Source organism: Bactrocera latifrons, unplaced genomic scaffold (genome assembly GCF_001853355.1).
Source record: "Bactrocera latifrons isolate USDA-ARS-PBARC rearing strain unplaced genomic scaffold, ASM185335v1 scaffold_170, whole genome shotgun sequence".
Lineage (NCBI taxonomy): Eukaryota > Metazoa > Arthropoda > Insecta > Diptera > Tephritidae > Bactrocera > Bactrocera latifrons.
In genome coordinates this window covers 682,069-703,160 of record NW_017535186.1, presented here as the reverse complement: position 1 = coordinate 703,160, position 21,092 = coordinate 682,069, and the positions used below count along the sequence as shown (strand labels likewise).

General features: G+C 36.8%; 3 protein-coding genes across 3 annotated transcripts; 2 read left to right on the top strand and 1 right to left on the bottom strand.

The window, feature by feature from the left end:
- On the bottom strand, positions 1-1,629 carry LOC108966836 (adenosine deaminase CECR1-A-like; the record flags this gene model as incomplete). The annotated part of the gene is given in 3 exon segments (XM_018929931.1): positions 1-284; positions 348-530; positions 588-1,629. Coding segments are annotated over 3 exon segments (1,256 nt in total), but the record flags the coding sequence as incomplete, so codon positions are not given.
- Positions 1,630-3,200: 1,571 nt separating this feature from the next.
- On the top strand, positions 3,201-6,520 carry LOC108966841. Its single transcript, XM_018929935.1, has 17 exons — positions 3,201-3,515; positions 3,579-3,683; positions 3,747-3,830; positions 3,916-4,179; positions 4,336-4,389; positions 4,465-4,503; positions 4,571-4,663; positions 4,728-4,793; positions 4,865-4,918; positions 5,111-5,212; positions 5,288-5,323; positions 5,379-5,414; positions 5,480-5,596; positions 5,651-5,693; positions 5,755-6,067; positions 6,126-6,237; positions 6,307-6,520. Exons 1-17 carry the CDS (start codon positions 3,468-3,470, stop codon positions 6,409-6,411), a joined length of 1,671 nt encoding a protein of 556 aa, XP_018785480.1. The 5' UTR covers positions 3,201-3,467; the 3' UTR covers positions 6,412-6,520.
- Positions 6,521-8,052: 1,532 nt separating this feature from the next.
- LOC108966844 lies at positions 8,053-10,906 on the top strand. The gene is made up of 8 exons (XM_018929940.1): positions 8,053-8,094; positions 8,163-8,240; positions 8,327-8,437; positions 8,510-8,620; positions 8,706-8,943; positions 9,072-9,369; positions 9,437-9,539; positions 10,709-10,906. Exons 1-8 carry the CDS (start codon positions 8,086-8,088, stop codon positions 10,814-10,816), a joined length of 1,056 nt encoding a protein of 351 aa, XP_018785485.1. The 5' UTR covers positions 8,053-8,085; the 3' UTR covers positions 10,817-10,906.
- Positions 10,907-21,092: the final 10,186 nt, after the last annotated feature.

Sequence of the window (21,092 nt, the reverse complement as noted above, 5' to 3'; positions counted from 1 at the left end):
ATTGGATTTATTTCAATTGCAATGTCTCGTAAACGCGCCAAATGCAATACTTCGGGATGCTTGAGCAGCGCCAAACCATGTCCAATACGTTTCGTGCCGAGAAGAACGGCGTCGAGCAGATTTTCGTCGGTGTTRGTGCCAAACCAATTCGTTTCGCCGGCATGAAAATAAAAATGAATTTCGTCTTGCARAGCAAGCAGCTCGCGAGAGTAGTCATGTAAGGGGCGACCCTCATCTTCCCAACCAACCAAATCGAAACCGGCGAAGTAATCAGGAAAGTGGGACTACGGAGAAGTAAAGTAAAGCGCTTGAATAGCGATTTAGCACTAAAAATTTAGTTTACCTACCTTYAGCAGCAACGCATTGCCCAAATACTCGACGAAACGAGCGTCGGACACTTTTCTTGTCGGTGCGTAAATCAGGCGCGAACCAATCCAGTCTGGATACGAAGCGCGAAATCGCAAATCAGCATCGCGCATTGCACGTGTCGTATTCAAAAGGGTGTAGTTACCGCCACTCAAGTCATACAACTGATGAGAGAAAACAAAAGCTAGAAGCAGTCAAGTGATTAACGGTAACACACTCACTATCGGCAAGACGGAACGAATTTCCAAATATTGCACACCATCTGCATAGAACTCCTCCAACGCTTTATAAATGTAGTCACCCCACACTGGCGCATATGTCAGCAGTCCCACCACGAGCCGAAATATGCTGCGGAAACGCTTCCAGACTGCATCCTCGTTCGGAAAATATTCAAGCGGATACATAGTCAAATGTGCCAGCAACTTCTTATCGACAACATCGCTGAGCACACTTTGTCGCAATTCGCTCAGCAATGACCATTCGCAAGACTCTTCGTGCTGCGGCTGCAGCAAAGAGAAGCGTAACATCTTATACTCTTGCGCCTCACTCTTTTCAACACAAATCCACAAATGCTCACGATAGGTCAGCGRTAGCAAATACTCACTGCTACACAACGCCATATCATGCGCATGCAAGACGCCACCTTTTGGCATCGTTTTTAGGTATCGAAAGAGCGTCGTATTACTAATTTTCTCAAATGAGCGAAAGAAGTGCTGCGCCACCTGAAAGTGGCTTATGTTTTTCAAACCCAACTCCAGTTCATGCTGCTTCTCCAACATGATMAACTCATTGACGACGCGTTCATTGGCGTTAAGCAACACGCGTCCGCCAAGTTGATTATTTGACTCCTTCTCCAAGATATTGGCGCGCATTGTTTCATAGATGCGCACTCGTTCGGCAAGTTGCGCGTAGCCATGCAAAGCCGGCAAGTCCAGCAAGAGCGCAAACACCAAGAAATTGCACAGTATAAGGAATATTGCAAGATTTCTAATCCAGCGCAAGTTCGCCATGATCCCAGTTGCTCAAACGATGCGCACAAACTAACTGAGTTTCGGCGAATGAGTTGGGTTTGATGCGTAAGCTCACTCTCGTAATTTTGGCTAATGCGCTAGTTTATTTATTTAGACTCTCACTAATCAGACCGAGCTCAAATTCAGACCTAATGTTGGTGTCACTGATAAGTGGAAGCAGAGCTGTGTTACTTAATGCGCAACATTTAAATTCACAATAATTTTTTTTTTTTTTTTGTCAATAAATTTTCTCGTATTTCGTTAAGAAATAATTAAATAACATTTGAAAAGTCCTTCGATGACAGCGAAAACAATGTATACATCATTTAATTTTTTAGACTTGGGGAAATTACAAGAGACTGACACGGTCAAACGTTGCATAGTTACAAGTGCTACAATGGGGATTGTGATACAATTCTAGTGCAGAACCGTCCTTGCGATTTGTAAAGGGTGATCAATTTCGAGGTTCCCTAATTTTTTAAAGAAATTCAAGTTTAATGGGACATGTTTATTATCATTCGAAAGAACATTTTTTGGCATTTATTTTTTGAAGATTATCTCTTGCATATGCTGGCCGCGGCTACGTTTTAGATGGTACATCCGTTTAGTCCAATCTTCCATAACTCGTTCGATCATTTCGACCGGTAACTGGCGAATGAAGCTTCTTCTTCTTGATTGGCGTAGACACCGCTTACGCGATTATAGCCGAGTTAACAACAGCGCGCYAGTCGTTTCTTCTTTTCGCTACGTGGCGCCAATTAGATATTCCAAGTGAAGCCASGTCCTTCCCCACTTGGTCCTTCCAACGGGCGAATGAAACACGTCATATTATTTTCAGAGGCCTGAAATGAAGCGGGATTGTCCATATAGACTTTGAACTTTTTATACCCCCACAGGAAAAAGTCTAAARGTGTATTATCACACGATCTTAGCGTCCGATCGACCGGCCCAAACCTTCAAATTATCGGCTTACCGAAGTTTTCTCTCAATAAAACCATTTATTGATGCGATTTGTGGGAATTGCCTAGTATCGACAGTTACAGTTATATCCGCAGCTTCTGTGACTAGTAATATGTTGCGATAGATAGAGCTCCAATAGTAGAGATTCTTCGTCATTGTATATTTGGTAAGCTGCTGGTTTAATTCTCTCACAATCTGCTGAGGGATACAAGTTGCAGATATTAAAGTAATTTGAAAGGAATAAAATTATTTTTTTTTAAGCCGCCGTCTTGTCAGCAACCATGAATTTAAGTAATCCTTCAATTATCGAATAAGTTCATCTATAATAATTTCTTTGGTTTCTGGATTTGAACTAAGCTGGAATTTCCTCACCACAAAAACACGGTTTTTGGAGGTCAAAACGAGTTCCGCTACGGGATCAGGGGAATCCAAGTGTTTTAAAAATATGTCCGCGATTATTGAAGAACAATACTTTGGGAAAATGTGGTTTAGAAATTGAGTTTCTTACAAGAGTAATCTACCTTTTTTGTACAATAATATTGAAGTGTTAAATTAGGTTTAATTTGGAAATATAGTAAAAATCAATAAGCAAGGGTGAAATCTTAGAAATGTTCTAAACGATATCTCAGTAACAAGTGATCTTGACCTGGCAATCCAACTTTAATTAGGTCTGTCTCTCTTTTAGCCACAATTCCAATGCTGAACTTGCATGTCAACTTTATTAAACGATTTCAAACCAATTTAAATACGTTTTCCAAATCTCGTACATACATACCTATCAATTTGTAGAAATATTACACGGAAGACAAGATACAACAATAAAAAATATATACTGACATTGAAAATTACATTTCAATTTTTTTTAAATAAACGTTATTTTCACAAAATATAAACGCCTTTCCAAAACTTTTATATATTTTTTATAATTGGACATTTTACTACATTTCCACACTCAACGGCTTTGAAACTTCGATTTAGACCGATCTAAGKGCAATCAAATAAATTCATATTTCTATAAAATCCTCTGCTAGAATTGAAGAAGAGAGCTAGTGAAACCACAAACAACGAAAGCGCATGCGACGTACTCCGCAGCAGCGAGATCTATAGGCTTTAGATCTGAACACCTACAGTATGAATGTTGGTACACAACATCAACAACAACCACAACAACTTGAGAAGGTTAAAATTTGAATTTGGTGTATAAGTGGAGCCATGAATATTTATTTCCAATGTCTTTGACAGCATTCAGACTCGCCGAATCAGAGGCCGGGAAAACCACCCGTCGCAGGTTTCCAGCAAATGGCGATAACGACAGCTCAACCAATGAAACTGGAAAAACCAAACTCGGTAATAAGAAATAATATTCATGCGAAATATGATATTGAATGCAAAATATTTTTKCTTTATCAGAGTTCCGAGCAAAGCATGAATCAGGGCCTTACTCGTAGCTTGAGCATGATTGATTTGCCTTCGCAGGGTGGGAAGCTGTTGAGGGTATTTTTATACTTAATATTCTTTACTCCACTTAAATTAATTTACCGCGATTAAAATAAAATAATTAAAATCAATTGAATTTCAGCTGCGCGCTGGTTATGATCATTTGAACGCCGAAGAGGAGGAATTGCAAAAATTTTGTGAATCAATGGATCCAAATATAGTTTTCGATRAACTGCAGCCAGAGCCACCGCGTCCGACGCAGCGGCAAACAGCTCGCTTGCGCGCTGGTTCACCAAACATTTACTCATGTCCGCCGTCAACGCCTTGTCCTTGTCCAGACACTTTCAACAGACAGACAGAGCAATCCTCGCGGATGCAGAACTTTTCGTCWTTCTGTCCGCCAGGGGTGAGYTCAATACTTCAATATCTCCTCTGAGTTTTTCACGACTTTGAAAATTGTTAACGTGACAAAACTGTTCATAAATTTCTCACGAGACTTAGAGAAACGTGAAATTTTTAAAAATTCGAATAAATAACTTTTGTAACATTTTATCACATACAGCTGAATACCGGTAATACGAGTACTCCATATTCACAGTCAACACGACGTCGTTCGGTAAATGATTCAGAGCAGTTAACTTATAGAAATTTGGGAATTTTTCTCACATTTATRTATATTTAAAAATTTCAGCCCTTTGATGAATACCCCAGCATACCGGCACGTCACCAGGTAACCACATATATAACTAATAGAAGACTTATTGACGCCATTTCTGCAATACATTATATTTCTTTAGTCAACCAGGGATCCGACAATGTCAATGTGGTCGCCGCCGATACCACAGCTATCACCAATGAGGCAGTCCACGGGACCATCGACATCGACTAGGGTATGTACCTTCGRCGTTTGTTGTTGCTTCAGTTACATATAAATTAATTCTTCCATCTTTGTAGTACTCGCAAGATACGTCGAAAGTGCTGTACGAGTCSCCGCGAAGGAGCCACTATTCACCAACAAATGTGAGTGTTTTAATTGTTGGACCTAAATTCATATACAAATGCTCCCACAAATACCCTTCTAAATCTTCCAGCGAATGAACACCACACCCTACATGGGCTTGGCAGGACAACCCTTTAATTTAACGGTAATACGGCAACCAGTAATCCAAATAGCACTACAAGCTATAAGCTGTCCTCGATTCGCCATTTGTCTAATCGCTATCTTTGCGCGTAATAGTATGTTCGATTCACTACTCYTCAAAGCTTGGCAAATCGAAGACAGCTAGGAACAGATATACTGAATAATTAATTAATATTAAATATTATGGATCGCCTAGAGACAGCCGAAAATGATGGCCACGAAATGGATTACGCCACCGGGYCGCATGCCGTCGTCTTTCATGCAAGAGTCCACTCTAAATCACTCCGTGCTGCCAACGGTATGTATAACAACGATTTCCAATCCTTACAAAAGCATGCAATTATTTCCCCTTCTAACCATATAAATTACCCAGATGCGAGAGGCTTGGACATCGCCATCATGTCCAACGGTATTTTCAATTTATTGAGTAATTTTATTAGAAAGTTCAATGTTTTTTCTTTTAGGGTATTGATGAGTCACTCATATGCCACACGGCGGAGGTAAACAAATTGTTTCTGCATTTGCATTAGTTTTTCTGGTTTTATTTTCATTTTTGTATCCATAGATTACCGATGCATGTCCCAATAAAAATAGGAATATTCCTTGTGAGGGTTACGAGACTAATGAGAAGTCTTATCCGGCGCCCCCACGCTGCAAGCCACTGCACCCGGATATAGCTAAGGTGAACGGKTGATTTGTTTGATGGCATTTCGCAACAATTTAATTTTTTTTCTAGAAATTATGCGGTGATTTGCCACTTTTTAAAATACCACGACGCAGTAATTATTAGATGAAAGCATTCAATAACCACAATCATACGCTAAATAAATTTAATTGCAGTGGAAGACGATTTCATTTGCATTAAACACCGCGAGCAATGGGAGCAACTGGTCAGGGATCAAACTTGCCCGGGCGCCATACAGTCCACAATCGATGGTTCGGTTGATTTCAATGCGCTCGCTTTTAATATATTCTTCGGCGATCACCGTTTGCCCGACTGCTTGCCGCGCATTGAGCCGATCACGCTGCTCGAGGCGTTCTTTATAAGAGTCAAATACGAGCGTTGCCAGATAAAGAATTTAGAGGACTTAACCTATGCTAGGAACCACCCAGAGGAAGAGGAGACACATACTCCGCCCCYATCGAGTGATGAGTGCGTTTGTGATACTTACTTCATTAATTAAAATAATATTGAATATTTATCACGCTAGTTGTAAGCTAATTGAAAAGTGTTTCAAACGCAAATTTGACACCGATCTGAATGCGGCATTGGAGAAGCTCTTGAAAGCGGAAAAGGGTTTCACGTTCCTATCCCCACAGGCGGTAAATAAATGATAAAAAATTGACTTAAATAAATTCAAGTGTTTTGTTTTTTTTTTTTTTTTTGCACAGGAACAACCGCTAATGAGTATGACAATGGAAAGCACCAGTACCGACATGCCGGGAATACCAATCTCCATAAAGGCCTTTACAGGCACAACCAAGCCAAGAGAATGAGCTCATATGATTGAAGAATAAGAGAAGCGATAAGAAATATAATAGATACTCAATTTATGAATATGTAAACTTATTTACATAAATAAACTAGAATTTTCCTCAAAGGGGGAGATTACAACTCCAGTGTAATAGTAAGGCTGAAAACACATTAGAACACAGGGTAGGCATTAAAGTTTGCAGGAGGTGGATAAACTTCATATGACATAAACTTACTGAACGTACCGAATGAAGAAAATTACTCCAAAATAGTTTCTCGCCGAATTTTCTTTTTGGGAAAGAGGTAAAATTATTTTCAATCACAACGAAATTGTACAAAATCTTTAGGGTCCATGTCTCACAGAGAGTCACATTAACGCAGAAATTGTCGGATTGAATAAATGTTAAGACTGTTGTTATAAAGGTTAGGTTCGATGACTGATACCCAAGATGGGATTCCCACTTGAACAACTAGTAATCCTTTGTGAAGCCAAAGAAATAGAATTCTTGTATCCGATCTTAAAAGTCGACCAAGCGCTTTGAATACAAAACAGATCTGATTGGACATTTAATTTCAAGTCGCAACAGCTCAGTAGAATAATTGAAATTCAGAGCTTTAAGTCCAGATCTCWCAGGAGTGGGATAATCAAGACGTAGGTGTTAGGATGTCTTCACCTCTACGTTWGCCATACGGTAAGATCTTCAACTTTACAGCTTAAACGCTGATACGGCAACGACTATCTTAGAGCACCCACAACTAGGAAGAGACTAGCCTTTCTGAGAGCAAAAAGCTTACGGAATCTCTTACTACCGACTTTGGATCAAAAGAATTTTTGGACAGCGAAAGAACCGATGAACGCCGATACGGCAGCGACCTGTTATAGCACCCACTAAGGAGGGGCTAGCCTTTCTGCGAACTAAAATATCACTGGATCTCTTTCAATCAACCTCTGGCCCAAAAGATTTTAGAGAGCGAAAGAACCGATGATAGCCCAGCGCTAATCAAGCTCCCACGAAAGCCAACTATACAGTAGTAATGCACACGAAGAAATCGAAGCCCATTCCCATTCTATTTTTAGAAGGGCTAGGGTGCTCCAGCTCGTCAGCTCTGCAGTTACCTCGGGCAGTCTTTAGTATACCGTCCCTAGATTTCGGGAATAATATTGGTATGGTCAGATAGAGGAGATTCTCCATATCAAGAATATACATAGTTATAGTTTTCAAGATATTCGCGTTTAAAGTTGAACATTACCACTATTTGAAGTACGTACCATATCGATATAAAATTAATTTTGCATTTATATTGTGCACTTTTATATCCACTAACACTTCACTAATTCGTTTGTACACATTTATTACAAATTCTTGATCTGGAGAATCTCCTCTATCCGACCAAACCCATTTTATTCCCGAAATCCTGGGACGATATACTASAGCCCACCCGTTACTCCTGGATTCTCCTCAAACTTGTATATCCAAATCACATAATTCGAAGACAAAAAGTTTTCATAGATTCCAATTTGTTATTCAATTCTCAACACTTTTCAAAAAATTTCGAAAATTCAAATTAAATAAACACTTTCCAAAAAGTCTTTGACATATACATAATTATGTAAATAAGTAAAACAACAATAGTTTAATGAAATTTTTGTGGAATAAAAGGCGAAAATTCAAACAAAATTATAAATTCCAAGTAGAATGGTGGAGGTAAGTGTGGAACTTAATGAATACAGCTTCAGAAGCCGACTAAATATACCGTTTTAATATTACACTAGAATTACTTCAATACAGGAAGCTCAAATCGGAGTTTCCGAAGCAACGGCAGCCAGCGAGGCTTTGATTGCAGGCCACAGGTAGGTGATGTATGTGTACGCACCAGTACACCTCACGGCATACATGCATATACATGTATTTAAATTTGCTACCTTCTCTTCCACAGTTTCGACAGCAAAAGTCAGTTTCACTACGAAACAACTGCGAACCCTCCACATCAGCGGCGGCGGCGGYCGTACGTGCGAGCTACGACAACTGCGGCTGCCCGACCCGCAAGGTGAGTGCATGTCACAACGCATAATCMGTACACTTGATTATYAATCCGCTTTAATACCGTACACGCATACAGCTATCAATGTCAGCCTCCTCATCGCCGACACGTTTCAACGCGACCACAATGCCGGAAATATGCTCGAACGACTTGAACTCCGGCGCTGGCATGCTATCATCAACGCCACAGGTGAGCTATAAACTACAAAAAAAGAAACGCCTTGCARATATGAGCATCAATCCTGAYAAAACAATGAACTCTTCCTCAAACTTAGTCCGCATACGGGATGTCTCGCAATAGCTGTGGCCATTCGGCTGCATCCCTGGTACARGAATCTTGCAACAATCTAAGCAAAGCTTCAACTGCATCTTGCTGTTGCTGTTGCCCACATTGCGGCAAACCGCAGGATCCAACACAAACAACAACGACCACAACCGCAGCATGTCCGCCACCCAAGCCCGCACTGCCATGCAGACCTAAGCCGAAACCGACGAAGGAGGAGACGCCATCACGTAAGTTACTACTACATAGACTGATCCACACACATGCATATGTGTGGGTGCTGCCCGTTAGTTAGTCCGCAAACACATTTCCACATCTGTATTTGTGCTCGTGCGTGTCTTTGGTGTTTGTTTTGCAGCCGAGGTGGAGTTCAAGTGTCGCATGCGAAAATTGCAGTTAGAAAATTTGGTTAAAGATCAGTACTGCCCAGGCGCCATACAGAGTACAATTGACTGTGAACAGGACTTCAATGAAGCGTCCTTTCGTCTGGTATTCGGTTGTGATCCATTGCCCTGCACGCTACCCACCGTGGAGCCCATCTCACTTTTGGAAGCGTTTGCAATGCGTGTCGAATTGGAGCGCTGTTTGCTCGCCGAGGAGACAAACTATGCTGAGCAGAGAAGATCATCGCGACGTGGTTCAAACGAGTTGGACGAGTGAGTGTTGAACTTCTTCAAGAACAAATAATGTTGCTTATGCATTTCTGGCTGTTTTTTTATACAGAGTCGACGAATATTTCGGTAAAAAATACAAGACGGCTCTTAAYGAAGCGCTGGCGAGCTTCTTGAAGGCGGAGAGGTGTTATTATCTGGAGAATCCCGATATGGTGAGAGTATTTAATCTCTTTTTAAAACTATCATGTTGCAGTGACTAAAAACAATGTACACTTAACGGTTTCCTGTGAAATCTGAAATTGATGCAAAAACAAAAATTTTGACAAAACTTGCTAAAACTCTTAATCCAATTGAAATTACACATTTAGGCCTAAAGGTCCGAAAAGGCGGAGTATTTTTGTAATCAATCAGGGGCTGCTGTGACCTTGATTMGATTCAAGGAACTCATCGAATAAACTATCAAAATTATCTCATCAAAGATTATTAGAATCATTGGCTTCACATCCAACCCCTTTATGACGTTATTGGTGTTGCAATCTGGCAACTCACAAATTTATCGTAATATCGTTAGRTATTTTCGGTATTATAGTTACATACTCAGAACGTTTAACATACGAGCACTATTTGCGAAATTTCACAACGGCAATGCGAGCTCTCACACATCAACCGAAACAACTGCGGCGAAATTTTTGCGCACTCAAACCATTGGTTTGCTGAATAAACCACCGTAACTCATTCTGACSTAGCACCAACGGACTTCATTTTATTCCCGTACGAAAAATAATAAACTAAGAGGTCAACATTTCTCGACACCTGAAAAGCCGGTTGTTGCATTCAGAACGTATGTTTYGGAGACACCTCAATTAGAATGGCAAAAAGGCTTCGACAATTGGTTCAAACATATGCAAAAGTATATAAAAGTGTGTCTTAATGGCGAATATTGTAAAAGCTATGAAGCGGTCTTTGATAACTAGTATTTACTTATGTTCTCTCTACTGGAAATTCAGTAGACAACTTTCATATTATAAACATGATAATATCTTGATATAAYCTTAACATCGAATTACAAGCAAGTCTGCAATCCATAGAACTTCTTTTTGAATACCACCAGCTTCTTCTACCTTGTAGTAGTTAGATCCACCAATAATCCAGACGTCAAAATTCAAGTCATGGGAAGTAGTAGTGCAGAAACGTAACAATTTTGTTCTAAAAAAAAGAGAATCGCAATCCTTTCCTATTTACCGAGAGCATCATCGTTTTCCATACTRATAATGATTTTTACTTCACTGACTCTATGTTCAAAAAATTAATAATTGGGGGGTCTACAATACTGATGAAGTATTTCGATATAATATTTTAATTTAAGTCACTCTCATTACAGAATGCGCTCAGCATGGATGCACAAATCAATAAGACCTGTACATGTCTGCCAAGCAGCTCTTTCAAAATTACTGCCTACACGGGGAATACGAGACCCAATATGCAGTAGAAGGCTATTGTTTTAGTTTTTGTATTAATTTAGAAATATATATATAATATAAAAAATTCTTATTTGTTGTAAAATTGTATGCATGAGATAATAAAAGACGTAAGCAATACGAAAACGGCCAGAGTTGCTTATGGAAGATTAAACTGCAGAGAGCAAACGACTACCTGACGTGATCTATTCATCATATGCCAGACATTATGTAAATATAAATATATCCAAAGACAGTAAGATGATTCTAAAAACTGTATTAATTAAAAGTCAACAATAAAAATTATTGAAAATGAYAAAAATTGGTTGCAAAAAGCGCTTCCAACTATTGCAAAGGGTTTAACCAACAAACGATCACCAAACGAGCTCGTGCACTGAAATCAACAATTATGCGATACCATATATAACAGAGTCACAATCTGCGCCTTGTATGCAGTGTTATGTAGACGAGGCGAATTGAATTTAAATTTGCCATCGCTTATAACTCATTGATTTACGGGCGACTTGACGACCAGCTGTTGATCGGTTTAATTGCGTGTGAAATTGCTGTTCGTCACCGCAGTCGGGTGCAACAACAACAAATATAACATTTCCAATCATTTGACCAGAGCAAATAAATAAATAGCACACCTATACACGCACACATGCACATGCMCATATGTGCGTATGTATGTACATACATGAAACGGCACAGAATCGTGCTATCAACGGAAAAATATGAACATAACACTAAATAACTTTATGTGTGTGCTGGTAGGAGCAATTTTAAATTTGMATAAAAAATTTGTAAATATTTCCATGCATTAACGGGTTTCAATTATAGTACAGAAAATTTTATGATAATTGTTATTTTTTTATTATTGTCAAATGCAATTAATATTAATTACAAGAATCTACAAAACGATGACTKTTATGAGTTATAATTTTTTACTTCAATCGAGCTACAGTGGGCGGTCTTGAAGAAAAGTAATTAAAAATATCAAGCATTTGTGTTCAAATATCTGTGGTAAAAGGGATATCGAGAAAAAATTCATTCCATTATTTTCCTCATTTTTATATCGAATTACAATCTTATTTATATTGAATGCTGTTTAGAAAGCAAAACGAGTTCTTCATGTAGAATTACGAACGCCCTTATATAGTACGCTGCTAATACATCCGTTCTAACGCTGGAACAATAAGCATCGGTTAATTAAAAACGCCAACTTCGTATGCATCGAAGCTTTAATAATATCTTTCAAAAACACAAGATATTCCTACACGAAATTGGTCAGCTTGTGTGCAAGTTATTGGCAATAAAGGCTTCATTGAACAAATTCTTCCAAAATTGTACTGTTGCTTTAGACAATAACCAAACCCAATTTTGTGAAGATACCTCATCAAATGAAAAAGTTCTCCATACATTTACTTGACTCCGAACGTTTAGTCTGTATGACAGCTAAGTACTATGCTATAGTTGTCCGATATCGATTTTTCCGACAAATGATTGTTAGAGAGAAAAAGGCGGAACCAAAATTTAGGACTRATATCTCAAAAATTGAGAAACAGATAGACGGGCATATATAAATCGACTAAGCCGGGGGTTTCATGATGGGATTGTATGAAAAGAATTTCTCTAAGCGACATCGAAGAGCAGTCAAATATTTGGTATGCTTCGGAGAGTTTCTTAACTTAAATATGTTTTTTGAGAAATTGAGTATACTAAACTGATGTAACACTGACTTTTCATTTTCGATCCATTGGTTTTCATTGACGCTTTGGTGATATTGTTTATTATCCATGAATCATGTCATTTTTACTTATACATATTTCAACTATATTTATGTATATGAAACTGCTTCTATGTAAGTATTTTGTCACAAAATATGTTCTCGACCACATATTTTCTTATGAATCCGCTCTCACCAGAAACACATCACACTCACTCATACTTCGTGGCGTATWACTCAATTACGTTACGACTTCAACTCAGTTCTTCGCCAGTACTAATTTCATCATTGCGTATACATATACACAAATTATATGTCCATCATTTTTATATTTATGATTTGACCTTTAATCTTATAACAGACCACCAATAAAAAGTCTCATTCCAAACTGTTGATGTGAATCACAAAAATACGATTTCATTTAATGAATAAGAATATCTTTGCTTTTATACTTTCTTTATGAGTTAATGCATTCAATCAGCCAAATAATTGTTATTATTGGTTCATGCACCTGCCTTATCATTGTTGAATACACACAAAAAACAAAAGCAAATAYATTGTATTTTCAGTTGACTGTGTGTCTGAAGTAAACATTTTTTAAGAGGCGCTTCAGTTGATAAAGAAAAATTTCATGCAATAAATCCAAGCACACTAATCTCACTACAATTTATTTTATATTTATATTTTATTGCATTCCTCTCGATTTATGAAGCAAATGAGAATTTGAATTTCATCGTTACACTCCTACGTCTAGACAATTGATTTTATAGCTTCTACCCCAACTACATTCCTACATATGTTTCCCACAAAATTTGGAAAATACRGAAACAAACCGAAGCGGGTTTATACCCATGGTCTCAAGGCAAATTTTTAGAACATATTCCGCATATTCGTCTTTATATGAAAAAATTGATCCTCTCTAATATTTACATGTATGTCAYATATTACGACAGATCAAAGTGGCCATATCACAAGAGAGGATTCATGAAAACCCGCTCCTGTCAATTTTTATCGGGCCACAAAGAATATAGCTTTGGTGGGTTATCTTTTAATTAAATGATTTTCCTTTCCTTACCAACGTTTGCATACAATATTTAGTCACATTTTGATTATAGTGCCATCTAGCGGCACATGGCTTTACAGGAACATTCTTATGGTATCCAAAAGTATACAGAAACACGGGTTATAGCATAATCGGTTCAGCGTTTGTTGTAATTTATTTGTTTATAATATTGCTTTATAATATATATGCATACATTCAATGTACTAACTTTGTAATAAAAGGAAAAATATAAATACATATTTTTGATTAAAAATCCAACAACTTTTTCAAAACTTTACTCTTGTCATCTAGTGTAATCGCTTTTAGTGGTTAGTAAAACTTCACTGAAYGCTTTAAAATCGCTAATAATTTATAAACAAAATTTCATTCAAATATTGTATTTGTAAAGCTCTGAAATGTTGACACTCAACAAGTTGAGGCAAATTTGAAAAATATTTTATGGCTTAAGTAGATAAAATATAGACTAAGACTTGACACGTTTTCCAATACAAATAATATAAACAATACTGCTGTTTTTATAATCGAAATCACATTTGATTTATCACTCATAATACCATACCATGTCATATAAGCTTATCTGTCTATTGAGAGTGCGTGCAAGTGTGTGTTCAAACACCAAGCCACTTGATTATTTGCCCATTTTAAACCAGCCAGAAGTGTTATAAATATTTATCTATACAGTTATGTACATAAGCAGATCGGTATATTTATTAAGACGCCCACATACACATGAATGTGCACTTAAAAAATTAACACCTATAGACAATTATATTTTCATTGATAATAAATTTGGAATAGTTAACAGGTAGTTCGCTGCTCGTAATGGACAGTTTGAGGAGGAGTAAGAGAAAAACGCAAAAGTGCACTTAACAACAAGGCGGTAAATGACTGATTAATCATGGGCCACAGAAATTCACATAGAATATTTAGGACCATATCTGTACTCATGTGTCTAGGCGTCTGTCAAATATTACTGATTTTAAATTTTATAAGAACAAGTAAGCAAAGCTAAGTTCAAGTGCAACCGAAAGAATCAAATGGAATTTAAAATTGGGATATATRGGAAGGGAAGGAAGGACGTGGTAATTTTCCGACTTCTTCTATTTTTGCACAATTACATGAGAATACAAAAAGAATTCCATCTACGAAATTTTGTCTAAACACTTTTTCAAAATTGTTTACCCTCAAATACCAAATCAGACTTATATTTTTTGATTTAGTGCTTACTGACGGTACTTTAAAGGTTTCCGTTAATGGCGTTTTTGCGAGCGTGGCAGTAATCTCTTTTACGACCATCCGTTATGTTATTTTTTATTTTGTACTAAAATACCCGCATACCAAGTTTCTTGAAGATATCTTAATTTTTACTCAAGTTACAGCTTGCACGGACGGACGGACCCGGATTTCAACTTTTTTCGCCATCCTGATCATTTATTTATTTATAACCTTATATCTATCTCGCTTAGTTTTAGGTGATACATATAACCGTTAAGTGCTGTCTCTTATACACATCTAGATGTGTATAAGTTATTTATTTATAACCTTATATCTATCTCGCTTAGTTTTAGGTGATACATATAACCGTTAAGTGCTGTCTCTTATACACATCTAGATGTGTATAAGAGACAGGGACCCGGATTTCAACTTTCTCGCCATCCTGATCATTTATTTATTTATAACCTTATATCTATCTCGCTTAGTTTTAGGTGATACATATAACCGTTAGATGAACAAAACTATTATACTCTGGAGCAATTTACAAATAAGAAAGTTTTCCATACAAGGAYTTTCCTTTTGATCGTTCAGTTCAGTGATGCACTAGCCACTTAATTTTGATCGGGYAATTTGAGTCGTCCCATGTCGACAGTTACAACCACTCAACAAGTCCTGGGGAGAAAAGCTTCAGATAGATAATTCAAAATTTGAGGAACTAATTCGATTATATACAGACAGACAGACGGACATGGATAAATCAACATAGCTCGTCATATTTACTTTGTAGGAACTTCGAACATTTTCTTCTGAATGTTACAAACTTAGTGGCAAATTATAATATTTATGGTTGCTGCGGTATCACTACTAATTTAGCTAATTTAGTAATCGGACTCGTTTGATGGAGTTCAATTCCAAATTCATTCCGGTTACGTAGGCCTGACTGTCTACATAACTATGATGGAAAAAAACTTGACCTGTGAAATGAGTCTTCGAATTGTACCGCGGTACCAATAAAAGTACATAYGTAAAAATTTGGAGTTAAAATATCAGAATAAGTATTAATATTTTACAAATACTGAAATATATCTACTTTACCTACAAATATCATTGTTGGAGTTGAGGCCTCACAGAGAAAACGCGAACCAACCAAATTTCAATTAGCCTACAGACAAGTAAAACAAGAAAAAACGTTAACGTCGGTTGCACCGAAGTTAAATTCCCTTCACAGGTGCATTTCTGTTAATAACTTTGTGTTCAGTTTATATGAAAGCTATATGCTGTAGTAATCCGATCTGAACAATTTTTACGGAGATTATATTATTACCTTAAGCAGTAATCCATGTCAAATTTCATGAAGATACCACGTCAAATGCGAACATTTTCCATATAAGCCCCTGATACCGATCGTTCGGTTTGTATGGCAGCTATATGTTATAGTGGTCCGATATCGGCAGTTCCGACAAAAGAGCAGAWTCTTTAAGGGAAAATGACATTTGAAAAATTTCAAAACGATATCTTAAAAACTGAGGGACTAGTTCGTATATATACAGAGAGACGGACAGACAGACGGACATAGCTAAATCGACTCAGCTCGACATACTGATCATTTATATATGTATRTACTTTATAGGGTCTCCGACCCTTCCTTCTGAGTGTTACAAACTTCGTGACAAACTTAATATACCCTCTTCAGRGTAYAAAAATCKWCGATAACTGAAATGGAACACACAAGATCATAATACTACTACAGTAAGATAAYACTACATTAAAGTAACTAAGTACTGTGGCAAATGCAACATGAGTATGCCACACAATTCAACCGCTCGATTACAAATGCACAAATGCAGCGTCATTGTTTTTGCTTCTTTATCAACCGCCAACAGCTGTTGTTGATAAAAAGCAAGGCAAAGCAACAACAGAGAACACAAATAAGAAGTTCATTGTGCAACTGACTGATTATTGAAGGCATGATCAAACATACCCATATCTACATATGGAACAATCAACAAAGAGAAGCAACTTTGAGGGCAAGCTTCAGATATAGAGAGACACAGAATTAAAAGTGAGTGTGTGTATGTGTGGTAAGAAAGCCAAATAGCAATTTTCAACGCCAATACCTTCAGCCAGCTAAAGAATCAAGCAGCTTGCTGGAGAACATTTCAAAAATGTTTTTGCGAACTTGAAATACTAGATCAAACACCCAGTCACACATACCTAAGTATATATGTATATGGCATGTAGAGTATGTATGTACATACATTTATTGTACATATGAGCGAGCGTTATCAGCCATAAACAACACATTTCGAATATTATAAACAATCTATACATACATACACAAATTGTAGCTTTCAATATTTGAAACACACACACACACACTTTCATATTGTTTTGTTAATAYTTTGCGTTTTTAATTGTTAACAATTTAGAAAATATAACAAAAACAAAGTGAAACATTTATAAATAGTCCGAAGCCAGTTCGAACGCTGTGCACTGAAGCGTTGAAGGGCGWAATAATTTTTGTTGTTGCAGATGTGTGGATGTGTGTTTGGTTTTGCTTTTGCTAACGAAGGCAAATAATTGTTGGCAAGCAAACTTTTGTTTTTAACCGTTAATACGCTGTTAGTTGCATGTTTTTATTAGCAGGAAAAGTGTACTTTTTACTTTAATTATTTTGCTGAGTATATACATATGTATATTATATATTAAATATTATATATAGTAAGTACATAAAAACAAATGGTAAACATATACATATGAGCCTTTTAATTAAATTCGTTTTAGTATTATTTCCTTTTATTTTAAATTAATAATTTACGAAGTCTTTCGTGCATGCGTGCTAACGGAGTAGAATTTAAGCTTAGCAAAAGCTGTTTAAAAAAAAATTTTTTTTGTTAATTTTTTAATTTTTTAAACAAATTTATAAAGTCGACACATAAATTCATAAGCATAAAAATATAATAAAAGCATTTTAAACTTTTTCATAGCAAATTTCTAATAAACTACCCAACTTACTCTCAAATTTGTTGTAAAAGCTTCTTAATTTGTTTCTTTTTATATGTATTTTCAGTATCACAAACTCTTTCAAAGAATCACTTTCAAGAATAATAAACAAATTGGATTATTTTGTCGTTGTGTTGTTGCTGTAAATTTAATTTGTTTGTCATTACCAGACGCTTTTATTTAAATTGTATTATGTTATGATTTTTCAGCTACACATGCATACATCTACACACGATATTTTGTTGTGATCGYCAACGATTTGTTTTCTTTCTTTCTTTTCAAAAGAACGGAATTCTAGCGCCAAAGCGATCGCGCAAAACACATTTTCATGCTCAGAAGTCAGCAGTAAAACTGAAAGTGACTGACTGTGAAACCTGCGACGCCACATGGCGGCGCTCGTTGTGGCTGCAATGTCAGATTGTCTGCAGGTGCACTGAGAGAAATATGTGGAGAAATATTCTCAGAGAAACCCAGTTTTTTTTATCAATATTAACTAGCTATTAGATAGCACCAACTATCTAAACATGTCTAGGAAAAATGTTTAATGTGACCTTCATTTTTAGAACACTTTGATGGAAAAAACTAGATTTTTAACAAAAAATTCAGCTAATTATTGCAAAATAAGATTTATTAAGAATTTGAAATAGATATCTAACGACAACTCGAAAATAAAGTACGAAGTTGCAAAAGAATCGGTGGTGTAAATTTAAAGTTATGAAAAGTCCCGATTTTGAAAACATCAATTTTGGGAATAACGCTGTAATGTTTTACAGTAATTACAAAAATTTGCGCCTCATAAATTTCGCTCCATCTGATTTGTATAGAATGCTCTGAAGATATCATAAATTCAAATAAAAATAATCAAAATAGAAAACATAGACATAATAAAGTACTATCAGACAAAAGCAGCCGTCGCATTGGAAAATTTGTATAGTACAGGAATCATATGAAATAAAAATAAAAATAAACGGGTTTAATTAAGACAGTAAAGTAGGCATTGGACAAAGAAAAAAAGTTAAAATTGAATTTTTGGTAGAYAATTTCACAAGAAAATACAAATTTTGTTAATTTCGTCTTGTAAGTTATATCTCGACAATCTGTGTCAAATTTCATTATGRTTGAATCTTGACTAACAACTTTGAAAACMCTGTTTCTAGGAAAAGGAATTTAAAGTTGTAAGGAACCATATAGCTAACTTCGAGCGCAAAACTTTTCATTGTTTGTATCTCTAAAACGATTGCTCACATCAACTCACGCAATTAGAACAGTAATCTGAAGATATTATGGAATTAAAGAGGGCCATAAAAATTAGATCGTCCTTTTGAATGTAATCACTTAAATTTTCTTACTCTCATTTTAAATGTTATAACAAAATTTGCAGTGTACTTATCTGATGAGCCAGTCTCTTCTAAATTAARAAAGTCGCGATCATTTGACTGCGTGTTCTCCACAATTCTATACAAAAATCCAAAGTACACACACACCCATACTATAAAAGTACACCCATATGTTTCATCTACATTATGATGCCAGAAACAGCAGCAAAAACAGCAAATTTGACGTCACACAACAAAGTTCCCCAATTAATTGATTAATGCTAATAGAATGATTTGTCGTGACACACATAAAAATATGCGCTTGAGTAGATGTTTGCTATGCAGGCACTGTTACATTTTTTCAGTTCAACATACAGCTATCTGCTTGGATACTATGTACATATTAATTTAAGGTGTGCGAAACCATTCATGTTATTTACATTTTACTTATGTGCGTGTGTATGTATGTAATGAATTCTGCTGTCAAAGTGATGGCACGCGCCGCGATCACTTGCCCGCCACACGAATAGAAGAATTTTCAGAGAGAGTACAGTAGAGAGCCTCTTATTCAAATAACAAACAATCTCAGAGAACACCTTTAGTGGTGACTCTCTGATAATGAAGTGAGACAAACAATGAAGAGAAATCGGACGCAAGTCAGCCGATTACAAATACATATACTTAGAAATGTACATATGTACATACTGTACATACATATATAAATTGTTTTCAAACGTATCTTTTGTTTGTTTTAATTTTGACAAGTAGCCGTGAGTTGAACTGCATTTGCTTACAGTGCATTTATTATTGGAAGAAATTTAATGCACTCAACGCAAATATTTTTCGGTGTGTATGTGTGTGTATGTATGAACCCATTGTGGACCCGCATGCGCATCTATTTGCATACAGACATTTATGGGAGTACAGTAAATGAAAGTTATTGTATTTATTTAAAGCTGTCAAGTCTTCGAATTTCTCTTCCCCAGTGGTGATTTTTTTATCTTTTCATTATCTATTTATATTTCGATGAAGGCTAAGTATGGGTGAAACGAACATTTTATACTCTGCATGGCTCAAAACCAGGACAATACCTTCAAAAGGCGAGAAAGCTTTGTATTAAACTAGAAAAAACATTCATATTAAACGGATCCTGATCTTGCTATTGATCGTTCAGTATCTAAGACAGCTATACCCTATAGTGGTTTGATCTGAGCAATGAATCCTGCCAAATTTCATGAAGACATCTTGTCAAATAAAAAAGTACATACAGGAACTTGTAGGTGAGCTCTAGCTTATAGGGGTCCAAAATTTGCGGTTCCGAGTAATGAGCAGTTGTCTCTTATACACATCTAGATGTGTATAAGAGACAGGTGTAGAAGTTCACGCAATTGAGGAAAGTTCTCTGATTGTCATTCACTTGATAGTGGCAAGAAATGACTCTTTTACATATGGCTCAATCGGCTCACGACTTTCGGTCCTAGTCCAAGTATGCTCTGGGTAGCCAAAGAACATCCGTTTGAAGGCGAGCTAAAGTGAAAATCAATTCGACAGGGTTGTGCTGGGTTTGGGACCCACCACGCCGCCAATGAGCGGATCTTACCAGTGTGACTTTAGGAAAAGGACGAATGCACGAAAGGGAGCTGCCTTTATGCCGCGATGTCTGACGTTGAGCAACACCAAAAGCTCCGTCAGGATCGGGAAGGATCTCTCAGGCGTTCGATACCAAACGAGGTTTCAGACAATGCCACTCCCTATAATGCGACTTTTTCAACCTGAAATCTTTTACAAGAGTGTAAAGCTGCTGGCGTATGCCGATGATATTGATATTATTGGCCTCAACATCCTCGCCGTCTGCTTTCTCCATACTCCACGTTACTGTTGACAGTCATAACTTCGAAGTTGTAGATAATTTCGTCTATCTTGGAAATGYCACGACATGATGAGTCGATGTTACGAGCTTTCGAGGGAAATGTTCTGCGACA